At 46.1% G+C, this 20,721-nt stretch overlaps 1 protein-coding gene across 2 annotated transcripts in view; it reads right to left on the bottom strand.

Moving 5' to 3' along the window:
- Positions 1 to 20,721, bottom strand: part of GRIN2A (glutamate ionotropic receptor NMDA type subunit 2A) — a 452,790-nt gene that overhangs the window by 44,923 nt on the left and 387,146 nt on the right. For both annotated transcript variants that reach the window (XR_003508663.1, XM_027527304.1), the window contains exon 12: positions 8,432 to 8,619. Coding sequence is in view for 1 of the 2 variants with exons in the window: in XM_027527304.1 (XP_027383105.1) it covers positions 8,432 to 8,619 (188 nt within the window). In the remaining variant the exon portion in view is untranslated. The remainder of the gene's footprint in view (positions 1 to 8,431; positions 8,620 to 20,721) is intronic.

Here is a 20,721-nt window from a genome sequence, read left to right as displayed (position 1 = left end):
AAGTTGCAGTACCAAAGGGACAAAGGGAACCAATCCAACTGAAGTGATACAGATGGGCTCTGGCGAATACTCCATCTATGAATCTGCTGCTGCTGAGTCGCTTCAGTCGTGTCCAACTCTGTGCGACCCCACAGACGGCAGCCCACCAGGCTCCAGCATCCCTGGGATTCTCCACGCAAGAACACTGGAGTGGGTTGCCATTTCCTTCTCCAATGCACGCAAGTGAAAAGTGAGAGTGAAGTCGCTCAGTCATGTTCAACTCTTTGCGACCCCATGGTCTGGAGGTCCTGGGCTCCAGGACCCCACCAGGCTCCTCTGTCCATGGGATTTTCCAGGCAAGAGTACTGGAGATGAATCTACTATGTGTGTCCAAATATGATACAACTGGGGCTTCCCAGGTGGCACTAGCGATAAAGAACCCACCTGCCAATGCAGGCAGATTTAAGAGATGCAGGTTCTATCCCTACATCAGGAAGATCCCCTGAAGTAGGAGGGCATGGCAACCCACTCCAGAATTCTGGCCTGGAGAATCCCATGGACCAAGCAGCCTGGTGGGCTACAGTCTCCTGTATGGTCTCACAGAGTTGGGCATGACTGAAGTGACTGAGCATGCATGAAGTCACCAGCTAGTTTTAAAACCAAGAGAATCCCAGCAAAATGGGTTGAGCTGGTCACCTTAGAATACAAGATGAATACATATGCATGTGTCATATCTTCCAAATATTTATAGATGATATCTGTATATATCTAATGTAAGTACAATGGGATATACCTTATAAATTTTATAAAAATATTTGATAAATACATATATTTCATTTTATTTGTTTAATGAACTCAGACTAGACACTAGGGAGAAGTAATGCTTTTCTGAGTTTAAAAAGAAACCAACAACCATGAAGACTGAGCAAAATACAAGAGGAAGATTAAATGCTTTTCAAAGCTAAATATATGACTTGTAGCTAAAGTGATCTGGCCACTCGTAAGACTTCTCCAGAAACCTAGTTGAATGGAAAGATGATCAGAGCTGGAATCAGGCAAACCTGGTTCAATTTTTACCTCTAACAAAAAATCTATGCAGGGCGTGGTCCACAGACCAGCATCAGCAGCATCATCTGGAGATTGTTAGAAGTGCAGATTCTCAGGCTCCCCAGATCGACTGGAACAGAGCCTGAATTTTAAACAGATCACCGGGTGAGTCCTGATTAGGTTAAAGTTTGAGAAGCTCTGCTACAACTCATGTGTGCGTGCATGCTAAGTTGCTTCAGTCATGTCCAACGCTTTGCGACCCTATGGACCACAGCCCTCCAGGCTCCTCTGTCCTTGGGAGTCTCCAGGCAAGAATACTGGAGTGGGTTGCCATGCCCTCCTCCAGGGAATCTTTCTGACCCAGGGGTCGAACCCATGTCTCTTATGTCTCCTGCACTATCAGGCAGGTTCTTTACCACTAGTGCTGCCTGGGAAGCCCCTTGCTATAGCTCACGTAACCTAAATGAGACTCGTTTTCCTGCTGTGCAAAATGTAGGTAATGAGATCTACTCCAGAACATTGTACAAAGAATTATAAAGATCATTTGTGCCACACTTAGCATGGTAGTAGACCATTGAGTATAGGCTCAAAATCTTGGTTTCCTTCTCTTTTCTCAACACCACCTGTTTCTGAATAATGTTACAATATCAACTTGTTCTCCTTGATATCTTCTTGCTGGCTTCTATCCATCAAAAGGGCCTTTAACCTCTTATGATTTTCTTCTGTCTCTTCAAATCCCAGAATCACATAAAAATTACAAAATCCATGAGACCGATAGGGCCTAAGAGACTTTCTGTCCAACCTCTCCTTTGAAGCCAGAAATGCCATTTTTTTAGGTCCCAGACGTACTCATTATTTACGTTCTCTGTTAGCTGTCACCTCTTAGGTGCCGGGATGATACCAGGGACCCAGCAGTTATTAGTTGGCTGCTGGATAAGCTAATGAATGGGGCTTTGGGAACTCTGGCCCATCCTAATCTGTCTAAATCTTACTTGTTTTCTTTATGACTTATTCTGTATTTTCATTCCGCTACTAAAAAATAAGATATATCTCATATTTCTCCTCGACCACTCTCTCATCTACTCAGGACACCAACGTGTGTGTGTGTGTGTGTGTGTGTGTGTGTGTATGTGTGTGTGTGTGTATGTGTGTGTGTGCGTGTGTGTGTATGTGTGTATATGTGTGTGTGTGTGTGTGTGTGTGCAGGCTTCCCAGGTGGTGGAAGTGGTAAAGAATCCACCCGCCAATGCAGGAGACCCAAGAGATACCAGTTCGATCACTGGGTTCGGATGATTCCCTGGAGTAGGAAATGGCAACCTGCTCCAGTATTCTTGCCTGGAAAATTCCATGGATAGAGGAGCCTGGTGGGCTACAGTTCATGGGGCCACAAAGAGTTGCACACAACTGAGCGACTGAGCCCATACATATATAAACATGAATATATAGTATATATTAACATATATACATGAATTATTACAAACATGTTCATATTTTTTTTGAAACAGGATGTTTATTTATTTATTAATTAGACATTTTAATTCCACACATTGCCAACCAACTGGATGGTAAGCTCCTTGAAGGAAGGATTCCTTCTTGGAACCTCAGTGCCTAGGAACGTGTGTTTCTCAGTAAACAATGGGTATTGATGATGGATGCTGAAAAGTATCTTTGAGTGTCCCCAGGTGAACCCCCAGGTGGCGCTAGTGGTAAAGAACCCACCTGCCAATGCAGGAGACATAAGAGACGCAGATTTGGTCCCTGGGTCAGGAAGATCCCCTGGAGAAGGGCATGGCCACCCATTCTAGCACTTTTGCCTGGAGAAACCCATAGACAGAGGAGCCTGGTGGGCTACAGTCCATGGGGTAGCACAGAGTCGGACATGACCGAAGCAACTTACCACGCATGCAGGTGCGTGCCACTATTTCAGAAAGGACACAACAGTCAGACAGGAAAAGGAGGGTAAGGTCTTACTGGGACCCTGTGTATCTCTTACAGGAGATTGGCAGGCCCTTTCCTAGGGAAATGCTTGGTAGGCTTCACATAAGAGGTTCCCCCAATAACCAAACACTCTACTCAAAAGGTTATATTTACACAGCTCATTAGGAAAATTTTTTATACTTTTGACACTCATTAGACTCGTAATCGTCCACCGAAGCTACTCTATAACAAGAGATAAACACTCCATTCCAGGGGATGAATAATAATTAGGGACCGCTCAGCACTGTGCTTTTTCCAGGTCTAATTTTGGAGTATAATTAATCCTGCCAAAGCTGCATAAGATAAGTGAAATATTTATGCAGCTGTGTTAATTCATGTATTTACTCCTAGAGAGACATTCAGAATTGGACGTGGCTTTCCGGGAAGATTATCTCAAGACGCCCCCTGGAGCCACGTCATTTTCTCTCCCATGGCTTGGCCTCCAGATGGTCTCTGAAGATGAAGCTGTGAAGACACATCCCCCAATCCAGACAGTCTGACCAGGAAAGACCTGAACTGGGACAGAAAATGTCTCTAAGAATCTAGACACTCTGTTAAAACAGGAAACACCTCTTTGGTTTATCTGGATGCCTCTACTGTTTTTTTATTTGCCACAGAGGGGAGGTTTCTGTTCAGAATGGCATTTCCATGATGGTTGCTGCTGCTACTGCTGCTAAGTTGCTTCAGTCGTGTCTGACTCTGTGCGACCCCTTAGACGGCAGCCCACCAGGCTCCCCTGTCCCTGGGATTCTCCAGGCAAGAACACTGGAGTGGGTTGCTATTTCCTTCTCCAATGCATGATGCTAACTTGACCATATTATCACCAATACGACATTAAAAATGGTTTTTTGAATCCTTGAGCTGTGGATGGACAACAATAATGTGGGGGTGGGGGGAGGGGAGGAAGAGAGGAGGAAGGGGAGGGGGACAATGATGATGATGGTGGTGGTGATGATGGCATTTACTGAATCATTTCTATTTCCAGGTGGCTGTTTAAATATAACTTTTCATTTTATCTTCATGACAACCTTATCTGGTAAATATTTCTGTATTCAATTGCAGATGAATAAACTGAGGCTAAAAAAAAATTAACCTTTTCACAGAAGCATTTGGAAATGGGACAATAGATATCATCCAACATACACTAAATTACTTCTTCTTCAAGGGTCTATTGGCTTCCCAGATGGTGCTAGTGGTAAAGACCCTGTCTGCCCAGGCAGGAGATGCTGGTTTGATCCCTGGGTCTCGAAGATCCCCTGGAGTAGGAAATGGCAACCCACTCCAGCATTCTTGCCTGGGAAATCCCATGGACAGAGGAGCCTGGTGGGCTTACAAAGAGTCAGATACGATTGAGTGTGCAAGAGCACACACATACACGTGTACACACACAGGGATCTATACATCTCAAGCATCTAATAAGCAAACTTTAATAGGCATTCTGGAGAATTAATGAAACAAAAGTCTGAAATGACTGACCCTCATCAACAGTAAGTTCCCTTAAAGTAGAGGCTTCGCCACTTACTCACTAAGGGACTGATAAGCCCACTGAGCTGCGGTTTCATTCTCCGTAAAATGATCATAGGCAATATTTAACTTTATAAAGTTGTGATGAATATTCAATTAAAGAACACATGTAACACATCCGGTGTGGTGATTGGCATATCCTATTCCCCAAATATGTTGCTATTTCATAAAAGATGCTGCAGAAGTGACAGCAGTGGTAGGTAGGTGTAGAGTTAGAACTGACAGATTTGACAGCTACCCATCATATTTAAAAGTTTCCTGTCAAATGAAATACATCCTGACACTAACCATTCATCCATGTGTGTATGTATTCATCCAGTCCTTCAATGACCGGTTGCTTGTTATGTTCAAGAGTCTGTGGTTTTTACTGCTGGAAATGAGACCCTCGTAGCGGGGTAGTTCACACCACGGGGAGGTGCTTAGGTGACCACCATGGCAGATGGATGCTTCACTCCTCTGTGCACACACGTCTGGTCATCTGACTCCAAAACTCCTCTTTACAAGGCAGAGCATACTCCAGAGCAGCGGTCCCAACCTTTTTGGCACCAGGGACCGGTTTCACAGAAGACAATCTTTCTATGGATGGGGGGTGGGAAATGGTTTCGGGATAACTCAAGCACATTAAATCTATTGAGCATTTTACTTCTATTATGATTACATCAGCTCCACCTCAGATCATCATTAGACCCCTGAGGTTGGCACCCCTGCTCCAGAGTATACTCTGGGCTTGGCCGTAGGACTTGCTTCGGACAGAAAGGTGTTAGCAGATGTGAATGTGACAAAGCTAGCCAACAAGGACCTATTGTATAGCACAGGGAACTCTGCTCAATATTATGAAAGAAATTCTTAGTTGCTCAGTCGTCTCTGACTCTTGGCAACACCAAGAACTATAGCCCGCCAGGCTCCTCTGTCCATGGAACTCTCCAGGCAAGAATACTGGAGCAGGTTGCCATTCCCTTCTCCAGGGGATCTTCCCAACTCAGGAACCGATCTGGGGTCTCCTCACATTGCAGGCAGATTCTTTACCGTCTGAGCCACCAGGGAAGCCCAATCAATATTATGTAACAACCTAAATGGGAAAAAGAATTCGAAAAAGAACAGACACATGTATCTGTAGAACTGAATCACTCTGCTATACACCTGAAATTAACAGAGCACTGCTGGTCCATCTATGTGCTGTGCTGTGTTCAGTTGCTTTAGTCGTGTCCGACTCTTTGTGACCCCATGGACTGTAGCCCTCCAGGCTCCTCTGTCCATGGGATTCTGCAGGCCAGAATCCTGGAGTGGGTAGCCATTCCCTCCTCCAGATCTTCCCAACCCAAAGATCAAACCTAGATCTCCTGCATTGTAGGCAGATTCTTTACCTTCTGAGACACCAAGGAAGCCCATGAATACTGGAGTGGGTTGCCATGCTCTCTTCCAGGGGATCTTCCCAACTCAGGAATAGAACCCATATCTCCAGCAGCTCCTGCACTGCAGACAGGTTCTGCAACTATACTCCCATATAAAATAAAAAAATTAAAAAAAGAAAGCTGAGACTTGAAATGTGCCCGTGCAGGTGGGTGTTTTCTCCTGTGCCTCCAACACAGCCAGGAAAAGAGCTTCTGCCAGCTAGCTGCTGCCCTTTCAGCCTGAGACCCAGAATAAACACGGATGGAACAAAGACCACAGAGATGATCCCTGGGCTTGTGGCAGCAGGAGGTGGAGCCACCATGGCCCAAGGCAAGCTTTCCCACTCCACCTGTGCTCCCATGAGCAAAATAAATGCCAATTGTCATGTTCTTCCGAGATGTCACAGCAATAACTGGGCAACACAGCTACAAGTCACTACGACACAGAAAACACGGGTGTTGATCTGACTGAAAGGTACCAATGCCCTAGAGAGAATCCAAAGATTCAGATGCTCTCATGTGGGAGTTAAATATAAACCACATTTAGGTTTCTTGATGACACTGTGAGAACCCAAGGTTTAAATCTGGGAGTAGAGGGTATAAGGCATTATGCCCTTTGCTCAAGTTTACACCAACTGTACACACAAACCTCTGCCTCTTTCAACACTGTGTTTGGCCACAGTGGTTGACAGACCGTCCTCCCCAGCCCTGGACAAGAGAAGCATGTTTTCACATGTGTGCATGCTCAGTCACTTCAGTTGTGTACGACTCTTTGTGATCCTATGGATTGTAGCCCACCAGGCTCCTCTGTGCATGGGATTCTCCAGGCAAGAATACTGGAGTAGGTTGCCATCTCCCACTCCAGGGGATCTTCCTGACCCAGGGAGCAAACCCAAGGTTCTTATATCACCCTCATTGACAGGCGGGTTCTTTATTTCTAGTGCCACCTGGGAAGCCCTGCATTTTCGGGAACCATCTCCAAATGTAGTCTCTGCCCTTGAACGCAGCTTCTGACCTATGCCCTGAACTTCTGTTTCCTACTCACACTTACCCGTTTCTAGGGTTCACCTGCCATCTCTGCTGCTTTTGCTTTTCCCATCTCAGTGTTGGCAAATCCAAGGGCTCCAACATGCCATTGGAGCCAGAACAGGATTCTAAAACCATGTCCTGGAGCAATGGGCTATGTTGAAATCCCCAACTAAAAGGAGAGATGGACAGAAGGAAATGCTGCTGGAGAGAGTCAGTCCAGTTAGCTGGAAGCTCCAGAAACACCCTCATTCCATTAGACTGCAAGCCCATGTAGGCGGAAATGGTCTTTTTTCAGGATAGGCAGCCAAGGGGTGGACTGTAGTGGAAACCCATGGGGTTTCTACTAACTCTTCACTGTATAGCAATCACCTGTCCTTCATCTGCCCATAGGAAGACAGTAGGAGCTGTCGTGTTAGGACAATGTAACCCTACCCTTTATTCACTCCTGAGGGGTCCAGGAAAGAGCCTTTGACCCAAAATCGATCAGGAATCATTCCTCTGGAATTTGAAATTTAGAATTCGGAAAATAGAGACTGGGACTTATTACAGCCTAGTTGTGTGATGTCACTGCTCTAGAAACAGTGATGGACAGGGGAGCCTGGTGTACTGTAGTCCACTGGGTCTCAAAGAGTCAGACACTGGGCGTGACTGCGTTCAGAGACTTAGCAACTGAACAAGAAGTGCTCTAGAGCAGAGCTTTCCCCCTCAACCCTGATACTATAAACATGTGAAAGTCAAAGCTGCTCAGTTGTGTCCAACCCTTTGTGACCCCATGGACTATAGTTCACCAGGCTCCTCTGTCCATGGGACTCTCCAGGCAAGAAGAATAGAGTGGGTCGCCATGTCCTCCTCCAGGGGATCTTTCCGACCCAGGGATTGAACTTGGGTCCCCTGTGTTGCAGGCAGATTCTTTACTGTATGCTTGGGGTCAGATAATTCTGTGTTTTGAGATTTTTTTTTTTGCGGGGGGGGTGGTGGGTGGGGCTGTCCTGGGCATTGAAAGATGCCAGCACCCTCACCCCTGGCCTCTACCCACCAAATGCTGGTATCAAATAACCTCCTTGTCATGACAATCAAAAATATCTCCAGATGCAGCCAAATATCCCCCAGGGGATGAAATCCCTGCTCCACACTGAGAAGCACTCCTTCAGAGAGAGGACCCATGAATTACTGCTGCTGAGGCCCCAGGTCTGCCCTGGTTCCTGTTTTTCCCTCTGAACCTATTTGCTCAACTCTTTCCTAAATTCACTGAGATAGACACTTCTGTATCCTTAAAATAAACTCCTTTTAATTGACTTAGCTGTCTGTAATTGGTTTCCATTATAAGCAACCTAAAGAACCATGGTACCATGTGGTCAGCACTCAGTAAATATTTACAGTGAGTTAAGTCATTACCCAAAGATCCACTGGAAAGCCAGTTAGGAAGCAGAGAGTGTGAGGGTCTCCAGTCCCCCAGAAGTAGGGGAAGTCAACCAGAGTCTTACCATCACCCACAAACTGGAGCAGGGCCAGGTCAATCTGCCTCTTCCACGGTGAACCCTTCTGGAGGGCGATCCCGTAACCAGTGGTAGCAAAGATGTACCCACTCCCAATGGTCACCAGCTTGCAGCCTTCGTCCCTCCCAGCCTTGTAATTCAAGACGGCAGCATCGTAGATGAAAGCATCCAGTTTCCTGCAACGACAAGAAGCCAGGGAGTCAAGGCAATGGCGAGGTACCGTCTTGGGGCCCATCTCCTGAGGCCTGATCCAGCATCGCACACTTCCCTATCATCCAGGAGATGACTCATCACTGCTCTGTCCCGTCATCATAAAAGGATCTATTTTTAATGAGGAGATAAAAGCCAAAACCTTTTCTCCCTGAGTTACAAGAGGCAGCTAAATAAAGACATGAAGAATCCTTATGCCCAAGTGAGTAAACAGTTGAGTTTGCTGGTCGCTAAGTGTTTGCCATCAGCACTCCCAACAGTGTAGAACTGTGGCCTATTTAGAGAGGTTTGCGTTGGAACAAAACAAACCATTAACGGACAGGAGACTTCGGTGGCTGCGTGTAGGAAGCAGAGAGACTAAACAGGAATGATGTCCTTTCCTGTCCAAAGAGATATGTTTACTATTCATTTGTATTACAAATATTATTATATCATAATTTTTAGAAGCCAAAATAATGTAGAAAATATTGAGTACAGTTAAAATTGCCTATAATTCTGTAACTCAGAGGCAACCTCTGTTTATGTATTTGCGAACAAACTTCCAAATTTTGTATGCATTTGTATATACACACACACATACACACATCTTTGAAAACAGGGGCTGGTAACTTCTTTTGTAAAGACACTATAATAAATAGTTTAGGCTTAGTCTCTGATGCAACTACTCAACTCTGCTGGTGTAGCATGTTACAGGCTGAATTGTGCTTTCTCAAAATTCATATGTTGAAGTCCTAAGCTCAAGTATCTCTGAATACGAGCTTATTTGGAGATGGGGTCATTGCAGATGTGATTAATTAAGGCAAGGTCATACTGGAGCAAGGTGGGCTCCTAACCCAATACCACTGGTGTCCTGATAAAAAGAAGGAATTTGGAGAGAATGAACTTATGTTGCCAGGGGGAAGAATGGGGAGAAGGGATAGTCAGGGAGTTTGGAATGTGTATGTACACACTGCTCTATTTTAAGTGAATAGCCAACAAGGACCTACAGTATAGCACAGGGAACTCTGCTCCATGTTACGTGGCAGCCTGGATGGGAGGGGAGTTTGGGGAAGAATGTGTGTTAGAGGTTCAGTTGTGTTGGACTTTTTGCAACCCCATGGACCGTAGCCCACCAGGCTCCTCTGCTCACAGGATTTCCCCGGAAAGAACACTGGAGTGGGTTGTCATTCCCTTCTCCAGGGGCTCTTCCCAATGCAGGGATCTGAACCCTGCATTGAGGGCGGATTCTTTACCATCTGAGCCACCAGGGGAGAATCAGTTCAGTCAGTTCAGTTGCTCAGTTGTGTCCGATTCTTTGCGACCCCATGAATTGCAGCATGCCAGGCCTCCCTGTCCATCACCAACTCCGGGAGTTTACCCAAACTCATGTCCATCGAGTCAGTGATGCCATCCAGCCATCTCATCCTCTGTCATCCCCTTCTCCTCCTGCCCCCAATCCCTCCCAGCATCAGGGTCTTTTCCAATGAGTCAACTCGTTGGCCAAAGTATTGGAGCTTCAGCTTCAGCATCAGTCCTTCCAATGAACACCCAGGGGAGAACAGATACATGTATATGTATGGCTGAGTCCCTGGCTATCCACCTGAAACTATTACAATGTCGTTAATTGGTTAGATCCCAGTACAAAATAAAAAGTTTTTAAAAAGTAAAAAGAAGGAATCTGGACACAGACGTGCTCACAGGGAGACTGTCAAGGGAAGGTGGGAGTTATGCTGCCACAAGCCTAGGAACCACCAGAGGCCAGAAGACCCTTCTGGTGCCTTCAGAGGGGCCACAGCCCTATGGACAACCTTGATCTTGACCTTCCAGCCTCCAGAAATACGAGACAAAAAAATTCCTATTGCTTAAGCTTCTCAGTTTGTGATGCTTTGTTATCAAAATCCTAGGAAATTATGCATAGTATGGGAGCAGCCATCGATAACACATAAATGAAGGAGTTCAACTCTGTCCCGATAAAAGGTTATTTACATGAAATAGCCTGGCCCATGGGACATTAGTTTGCCAACACTGTTTCAATATCCAAAATATAATGATGCCATGCAAACCATCTTACTGATGGCTTTCTTTTCTTATTTCATCCCACACATAGTGAATGTGCTTCCATGTCAGTAAACAGAGCACTCTTTTTAATTTTTTGGTACATTTATTTTTATTGAGGTATAACTTATATGAAATAAAGCACTAGATAAATTTTTACATACGTGTACATCCTTGAAATCATCACACAGATCAAGAAAGAAAACATCACCATCATCTCAAAATTCTGTTCACCTCTCCCAGTCAGCACCCTCTAAAAAGCAAGCATCCAGTAACCCTCTCAAAGATATCATTGCTGCTGTTTAGTTGCTAAGTCGCATACGGCTCTTTCTGACCCTACGGACTGCAGCACGCCAGGCTCCTCTGTCCTCCACTGTCTCCCGCAGATTGCTCAAATTTATGTCCATTGAGTCTATGGACTCAGTGCTATCTAACCATCTCATCCTCTGCCGGCCTCTTCTTTTGCCTTTGATCTTTCCCAGCATCAGGGTCTTTTCCAATGAGTTGGCTCTTTGCATCAGGTGGCCAGAGTATTGGAGCTTCAGCATCAGCCCTTCCAGTGAATATTCAGGGTTGATTTCCTTTAGGATGGACTGGTTTGATCTCCTTGCTGTCCAAGGACTCTCAAGGGTCTTCTCCAACACCACAATTCAAAAGCATCAATTCTTTGGTATCCAGCCCTGTTTATGGACCAACTCTCACATTTGTACATGACTACTGGAAAAACCATAGCTTTGACCACATGGACCTTTGTTGGCCAAGTGATGTCTCTGCTTTTCAATACCCTGTCTAGATTTTGTTGTGGACCACATTTTGTCAGAACTTTTCACAGCGGAAGGACTGATGTTGAAGCTGAAACTCCAATACTTTGGCCACCTGATGCGAAGAACTGACTCGTTTGAAGAAACCCTGATGCTGGGAAAGATTGAAGGCAGGAGAAGGGGACAACAGAGGATGAGATGGTTGGATGGCATCACCGAGTCAATGGACATGAGTTTGGGTAAACTCTGGGAGTTGGTGATAGACAGGGAGACTCAGCGTGCTATGTATGGTCCATAGGGTCACAAAGAGTCGGACAAGACTGAGCGACTGAACTGAACTGAACTTCACTGTGACCCATCCATCTTGGGTGGCCCTTCATGGCATGGCTTATGGCTTCTTTGGGTTACACAAGCCCCTTCACCATGACAAGGCTGTGATTCATGAAGGGGTTCAAAGACAAGGCTGCGCCTAATTCATGACCTACATACCTATTAGTGGGCATGTATGTTGCTTCCTATTTTTTAAGTTATTTAAGAAGGCGGATTCATGTTGATATATGGCAAAACCAATACAATACTGTAAAGTTAAAAAAAAAAAAAGAAGGCTGAAATGATCAACCACCCTTGAAAACAGGGACAGAAGTATAAACTCTAAAGTAATAAGAAAAGTCAGTTGAGGAGTGCTCAACTTCCTGACACTTTTTCAGCTTTACTGCCCTTCTCTCCTTAACAAGAAGACATAAAACAGTGAAGCAAAGAAAAATGAAAGTGGCAGAGAGAGCATGTAAAATGCTGCCTCCTTCCAGAGACAACTGCTGAAGGGCTCCCTGTGGGAACAAAACTATTTGGAAGGTTTACAGCTATGTTCTTCATTTTAATTTTTTTGTTTCTTTAATGGCTAGAGATGGGGCCAAACTACAGGACGTGTCTCGCCAACAGACTCTGAAGCTTTCATCTCAGGGCTGTAGGGATGGCGACTCAGCTTTATTCTCTGAGACCATTAAAAGGGCATCAGATGATCCAAGTGGAAGAGTGGGAAAAACCGGGTGTTGTCAATGGTGATGATGAACGCAACTGACAAACCAAGAGGAAAGAGCCTTTCCGGAGAGCCAGCAATGCTACTGTGGTTCAGTCGCTCAGTTGTGTCCGACTCTTTGTGACCCCATGGACTGCAGCATGCCAGGCTTCCCTGTCCACCATCGTCCAGAGTTTGCTCAAACTCATGTCCATTGAGTCAATGATGTCATTCAAACATCTCATCCTCTGTTGCCCCCTTCTCCTCCTGCCCTCAATCTTTCCCAGCATCAGAGTCTTTTCTAATGAGTTGGCTTCTCCCATCAGGTGGCCAGAGTATTGGAGCTTCAGCTTCAGGATCAGTCCTTCCAATGAATATTCAGGGTGGATTTCCTTTAGGATTGACTGGTTTGATCTCCTTGCAGTCCAAGGGACTCAATCTCAAGAGTCCACCAACACCACAGTTTGAAAGCATCAATTCTTCACTGCTCAGCCTTCTTTTTGGTCCAGAACATGGACCATATGGCCAACGCTCACATCCACACATGACTACTGGGAAAACCATAGCTTTGACTACAGGGACCTTTGTCAGAAAAGTAATGTTTTTGCTTTTTAATATGCTATCTAGTTTTGTCATGGCTTTTCTTCCAAGGAGCATGTGTCTTTTAATTTCATGGCTGCAGTCACCATCTGAGTGACAGAGTGACTCCCAAGAAAATAAACTCTGCCTCTGTTTCCATTGTTTCCCCATATATTTGCCATGAATTGATGGAACCAGGTGCCATGATCTTAGTTTTTTGAATGTTGAGATTTAAGCCAACTTTTTCACTCTCCTCTTTCACCTTTATCAAGAGGCTCTTTAGTTCCTCTTTACTTTCTATCATAAGGGTGGTGTCATCTGTGTATCTGAGGTTATTGATATTTCTCCTGGCAATCTTGATTCCAGCTTGTCCTTCATCCAACCCAGTACATCCAAGAATGATGTACTCGTTTCCCAATTTTGAGCCAGTCTATTGTTCCATGTCCAGTTCTAACTGTTGCTTCTTGACCTGCATACAGGTTTCTCTGAGACCCATGGATGTTGTGGGGGTGGGGGATGTAGTTGTTAAAGGTTGATTTGTGCATGATGGCAGGAGGGCATGTGACAGGAGCCATGGAGGAACAGATGGAAGGGATCTATGTTCTTTGTCTACATTTGGATGACGGCATCACCTCAGGAAAGTCACTTCCTTCTTTTGCACTGCTGGTTTGTCATCTGTGAGATGAGGTTGACATTGTGGAACTATGGAATTCTATAATTCTGAAACCTGAGTCATCTCTGTCAGTCCAAATAGGGAAACTGAGACTTAGGATAACATGTGTCCTGGGGTCTTTGGGACAAATGGATGGCATGTATCGTCTTAATGAAGGTGGAATGCTTGCAACTCCAACGCTTTATGTTGCCATAGGGATGCTAAGAACCTGGGTTTTATTGAAACTTTCTAAGACTCACCCATCTCTTTCACCTCAATTCCTCAAAAACCAAACACAAACAAACGCCTAGGTGTGTACAAGGGTATTCATATGTGAAGGCCATTTGTTGGTATTCATGGGGTGAAAGTCCTCCCCATCCTGCTAACCCACCACATGCTGATACATTTCTGGAATGGAAATTAAATTTGTACCTGGCCCCTGTATGAGAGCTGTCCAAGAGCAGTTTAAATTTGTATTTTATGGAGAGGCACAGATTTCTGCAAATCATTACCATATTTCATGACAAGTCTTGAGCTGAGCAAAAAACAGCTGGATAAGCGCAAAGAAAAAGGGGAAGTTTACTTGGAAAACGAAGCTTGCAAAAGTAAGATATCATCAAGTCAGAGGGAGGACACCTGCAAAAGACACAGTTAATTCTGAGCAAAGTGATCACACGTGGGCACCTCTGGGTGGACTGGCACCGGTACCCTTAGAGGGGTATGGCCAGGAAGACTCTCTGCGGTCTCAGGGCCACGTCAGAACCAAAGTGAGGACAACAGGTGAAGGGAGCCACAGGGCTACGTGACTTTGATTTCTGTCCCTCATGGAGGATTCTAGACAGCTGGAGTCTAAGTGCATTGGTCACAGATACCTGCATGTTCAAGAACATCTGAGGGCTTACACAGTGCCCCCGATAGACATGGCCATTGTTTGTACAATGCTCGACAGAAGTGCACAGTTATTTTACACGCATTGTCCCAGTGGGGCCTCACAAATGCCCAGTACGGAGATTTATTATTATTAATTATTTTATTTTCTTGTGTTGTTTATGAGCAGATGAGATTGCGAGAGGCTAAGGAATTGTAGTGCTGGAGAAAACCTGAGAGTCCCCTGGACAGCAAGGAGATCAAACCAGTCAGTTCTAAGGGAAATCAACCCTGAATATTCACTGGAAGGACTGATGCTGAAGCTGAACCTCCAATATTTTGGACACCTGATGGGAAGAGCTGACACATTGGAAAAGACCCTGATGCTGGGAAAGAATGAAGGCAGGAGGAGAAAGGGGGAGCAGAAGATGAGATGGTTGGATGGCATCACCGACTCAATGGACATGAACTTGGGTGAACTATGGGGGATGGTGAGGGGCAGGGAGACCCGGCATGCTGCAGTCCACGGGGTCACAAAGAGTGGGACACAGCTTAGTGACTGAACAACAATGAAAGCCTGCCTGAAGCTCACCAGCAGAATTACCAAACTTTGTACAGGAAGTTCCCTACAAAGGAACCTTCAAGTTACGAACTTTCAAAGATGCTAATATGCATTCCATCAATGTTAAGCGCGAGTGAAATCACGGCTTACCCTCCATCTCCTCTTGCTGAATATCCTTCAGCTTTCCCATCTCTCACCTCCTTTCTCCCCTCCAGTCAGTGACTCTTCTTGCCTGTTCGCTCCATGCCAGCCCCTGTATGCCAGCCCTGTTGTACTAAACTACTGTACTTTACAAGGTACTGTACTGTAACATTAAAAATGCTTTCTCTATTTTTTATGCCTGTTTTTTAATGTATTATTTGCATGAATGTAATATAAACTTATTATAGTACAGTACAATATAGCTGACTGTGTTAGTCGGGCACCTAAGCTAACTCTGTTGGATTCAGGAACAAATTGGACTTATGAATGCACTCTTGGAATGGAACTCAATTGTACGTAGGGGACTTACTACACGCACACTGTCTATAGCAGCACTGTCTAGAACTTTCTACAGTGATGGAAATACTCCATATCTGTGCTATGACTATCGAGCATTTCACATGTAGTTAGTGCAACTGAGGACCCGAGGTGTCCATTTTATTTCTTTTCATTAAATCATATTCCAGTATAAATGGCCACACGAGGTTGGGGGCTACAGAAGTGGCTCCCAGTGGGCGGGGGAGGCCAGGGCCTTGCCTCTCCTGGCTCCGACTCAGAGACCTGTGCCTTTGAAGGAAAAATGTTCCCATTGTTAAAAAGAAAAGATGTAAAACTCGCTGACGTCTTCCAGCTCAGGCTTTGTGGTCAAAGCCTTTGAACAAGGCCCCTGTGTTTCTCAGCCTCCTTCTTCTCCCTGTAAAGCGGGGCAGATGCGAGCTGCCCTCCAAGGGCCACTGGGAATAAAGGGAGGTTATGTAAGGAGATGTGTGTGCCGGGCCTGCACTGATGGATCCCTCTGCATTCAGATTTTCCAGCAGAGGGGCTTATAACATTCATGCACTGTGCAGGACAAACCCAGTCCTGAATACTTTATAGACATTATCTTGTTTCACTTACTTCTTCTAACTGAATAAAGTTGGATGCACACCTGCCATCCCTGTGGAACGAGGAAATGGAAGCCCTGAGAGGTAAAGTGAGGGACATGGCAGGACAGCTTATGTAAGTGTCAGATGGCACTTGGGCTTAACACCGCGTGACGACAAAGGCCACAGACATAACCACCGGGACCATGTTATCCACAGACCATGGAGTAAACAGAAGCAGCTCTGCCTCTTACGAAATTCAGGCTGGGGTTACAGCTCGATGTGAGGCCCACCGTGATGAAAAAAGGGAAAGGATCAGATCAGAGCCATCGGGGTTTTAAAAGATCTGGTGGGTTGTTCAGTTTCGTCTGTCTCTTTCCCAGGAGATGCTCAGCCATGTATGGTCTGGTGTCACCTCCAGAGGAGACATCTCTTGCCTTCAACACATCTTAACCCTACTTGTTTGGGAGTCGTTTAGGCATAGATGGCCATAGCTTCTTGTTGAGGGTGGAGCGTCAGAAAGAGAAGCTCACCTGAGACCCAAAACGCTGGGGGGATTGGCACTGTGATGGTGGGTGAGAGAAAGGCACATTAGGCTTCACTGTGGTAACTGGCAGCTCTGGGGATGAAACAACACGGACATTGGAAGCGGGCACTGGATGAAGAACCCCTCAGAACTCAGAGCCGTGGCTGGAAGCCCCAGCCCTCACAGGGAGGAGCCGGTGATGTTTTTCTGCTTGGTGTTTTCTTCTCTTGCCTTTTTTCTACTTTTCTTAATGTACTCATTTACTCATTTTTGTGGTGGGTCTTTGTTGCTGCGCAGGCTTTGCTCTAGTTCCGGCGAGTGGGAGCTACGTTTTGCTGCGGTGCACGGGTTTCTCATCGCAGTGGCTTCTCTCGTTGCAGAGCACAGGCGCTAGGGCATGCGGGTTTCAGCAGTGGCGGCACGTGGGCTCAGAAGTTGCGGCTCCCGGCTCTAGAGCGCAGACTCAGTAGTCATGCACGGGCTTAGTTGTTCCGCAGGATGTGGGATCTTCCCGGACAAGGGATCAAACCTGTGTCTCCTGCGTTGGCAGGCGGATTCTTTACCACCAAGCTACCAGGGAAGCCTCTCTTCTGCTTTTAAAGCAGAGACGTCTACGGCCCTGCCATCCCAGCTCCTGCCGATCCACACGGCTGTCACTGGCTCAGTGCTTCTCCCACTTAGGGGCGGGGGAGGCTCACAGATCCCGTCTGAGAACCATGATGGGGACAGAATGCCTGCCAGGCCCACCTCTGCTCCCTACAGAAGGGTGAGCTCTTCTCCAAACATTTGTGACAAATGAGCTGACACCTCGGCTCGCCAGGGCGAGGGCTGGAACACAAGAGCGCCTGAAAAGTCACGCTGTGCGGTGCTGGCTGTGTGACATCCCCACCCCCCGCCAGGCATCACCGAGGCCGCGTGGGTGCTGTCATCCTCTTCCCATCACCCACGGTCCTCAAGGAAAGCAAATGATTAAAAATGACAGTGATTCCGAACGAGAAGGGGAAACAAGTCCTCCTCTCTGCAAATCTGCAAAGAGCAAAGGAGGACTCTCACGTGTGTCCCAAGCTACTTTAACCCAGCGGCTTCCTGCCGCAGTTTTGACAGCTTTGCGGAGCGGCTGCAGCTTTCTCCAGTGTGTAGATCTGACCCTGTTACTTCAGCGGGTCTCTCTTGTAGCTACACGATGGCCTGAATGTTCACTCCTTGCCCTAAGACTGTCTGCTGGCCAAGCAGACTTCCCCTTGCAAAGGGGGAGACTGTGGCCTCCAGTCACCGCATGGCTCCTTTGGGGAAAGGGGCTTGTATCGTCAAGGGGCTTGACATTTCCTCATCAAAAGTTTCCGGTTTTAGCTCATCATCTCCTTGGGCATGTTTTCAGAGGCTCTCTGGGGGGGATCTCAGCACATTTAAAGGCTAATTATACAGTTAAAGTTAATTATTCATTCATTAACATTCAAGAAGTCTTTAACTTAGACACTGACTTCTTCTGATGAATTAATGGAACCAGAACATGTGTGTATGTGTGTTGTGTGCGTGTATGTTTTGGAGGTCTAGTGCAAAGCATTAGTGAGACTTGAGCATCTCTTGGATGACAACTGGTTGTATTTTGGGGTGGGGGAGCTCATCAAAGCCTTGTTAGGAAGAGAAGCATGGCAGTCAGCAGTTCAGGCAGGTCAGCAGGAAGAATGTGGGACAGTGGATGGGGTTCGGGTCTACCTCGGCCAGCGCTACGGATGAGAGCCAGTCATGGGATCTCTCTGAGCTTTGGTTTTCTCATCTGTAAGATAGGGTAATAGCAGCTCTTTCATGGGGCTGGATAGTTCTTGTTTAGTCGCTCAGTTGTGTATAAATCTTTATGACCCCATGGACCACAGCACGCCAGGCCTCCCTGTCCTTCACCATCTCCCCAAGTTTGCTCAAACTCATGTCCATTGAGTCAATGATGCCATCCAACCATCTCATCCTCTGGTGTCCCCTTCTCCTCCTCCCCTCAATCTTTCCCAGCATCAGGGTCTTTTCCAATGAGTCAGCTCTTTGCATCAGGTGACCAAAGTATTAGAGCTTCAGCATCAGTCCTTCCAATGAATATGCAGGGTTGATTCCCTTGGATACTGGATGGATGAAAATGGGAGTGAAGGTGTTTTAGAAATTGTGTCTCCTGGTACAAATCCAGGGGATGGCTGGGGCAGGGGTGACATCAGTGAGCAGAGAAGCCATGGTGTGCAGATCACCATCAAAGCATCCAGACTCAGTGCTACTGGTGGGTGAGGCACATTCACGGGCCCAAGAAGAGGTACCCTTGATACACGACAGCCTTTGGAAGTGTCTGCTTGGGCAAGGGACACTCCATACATACAGAGACTGTACCTGCCATCAGCATGGGATGGTCTGAAATAGATTTTAGGAAAATGACCCAGAGTCACGTTTTGAAGTTTATGTGTACAAACTTTGAAGTCAGAATTATACCAACCCTGATGCCTTTTCACTAAGGAAGCATTTTTCAGAGCAAACTCCATTAAGCTAATTTAATTCCTAGATCAATGCCTCGCGTAACATAGTTGAATTATTTCCAATTTTTTTTTTTGGAAACTATTTTCACTGGGATCAATTCCTTTGTGTTGCAATTTTACAAGGATTTGATTAATTGATCAGTGTTTGGACCGTAAGACATTTTACTAATTTATAACTTCTGCCATCTTGAGCTTTCTTTAATGGGGATGGTGGCCATCAAGTCCAATTCTCCTGGGTCAAAATTGCACAGAGAGGCAAAGTTGGCCAAGAAGATTTGAGTCATTTCTGGATTTGCAGTCAATAACAAATTTCACCCTGTGTGCTTTTTGCTGCTGTCAGTTTAATTTGTGTTGATTAATTCTTCCAGTAATATTCACTGTGAATTGGGTAAAAAAGACGGATGGTGACTATTTATTTTTTAACTGAGAACATTCTGAGCAGTATTGTAAGATTGAGACAGAGAGAGGCAGAGAAGGAGGGAGAAAACAAGGGAGGGGAAAAATACAGATGGAAGCAGGCACCAAGGAAAATGGGAAGACAGGGAGAGAAGAAGACAGGAAAGAACAGCAAAGAGTGAGGGAGAGAGACAGAGGAGGAGAAAGTGATTAAGACAGAGAGGGAGAGAGTGAAAAGAGGGAGACAGACTTACAAAAGGAGACTCAGAGATGAGAGCGAGGGAGAAAAGGAGGTCATGAGAGGGGAAAGAGAAAGAAAGAAGAAGGAAGGGAGCAAACCAGGAGGGAAGGAAAGGAGGAGGGGAGAAAGAGGAGGAGGGAGTTCAGTTCAGTTCAGTCATTCAGTTGTGTCCGATTCTTTGCGACCCCATGGACCACGGCATGCCAGACCTCCCTGTCCATCACCAACTCCTGGAGTTGACTCAAACTCATCTCCACTGAGTCAAAGATGCCATCCAACCATCTCATCCTCTGTTGTCCCCTTCTCCTCCCTCCCTCAATCTTTCCCAGCATCAGGGTCTTTTCAAATGAATCAGCTCTTCGCATCAGGTGGCCAAAGTATTAGAGTTTCAGCTTCAACATCAGTCCTTCCAATGAACACTCAGGACTGATCTCCTTTAGGATGGACTGGTTGGATCTCCTTGCAGTCCAAGGGACTCTCAAGAGTCTTCTCGAAGGAGGGAGAGAGGGTGGAGAAAGGGAGAAACAGCGGAAAGGAAACAGGGCAAACAGTTTGCCTACTAACAACCTCAAAAACAGGACAAGGTTAACATGACACAGCAAACCCCCCTTCTTCATTACTGCTGAATTTAACAAACTAACCTTATCCAAGATGTTGCTAGATCATGTACTGCAACCTTTTGATTTTTCAGGAGGGAAAACCAAAGCCCAGAGGACGTCTCTGCCCTGGGTGTCCCACAGCATCAGAGCTTACAGACCCGTCTACCACCTGCCAAAGCAATGTGCCTTCAGGGCAAGGCTGTCACCGGCTTCCCAAATCAGAGCGCCTGTCCTCGAGTTGGGTATGGAGTCAGAGAAGCGC

Source organism: Bos indicus x Bos taurus, chromosome 25 (assembly GCF_003369695.1).
Source record: "Bos indicus x Bos taurus breed Angus x Brahman F1 hybrid chromosome 25, Bos_hybrid_MaternalHap_v2.0, whole genome shotgun sequence".
NCBI lineage: Eukaryota > Metazoa > Chordata > Mammalia > Artiodactyla > Bovidae > Bos > Bos indicus x Bos taurus.
Note: the sequence above shows the minus strand (reverse complement) of the source record. Positions and strands in the feature narration are given on the sequence as shown.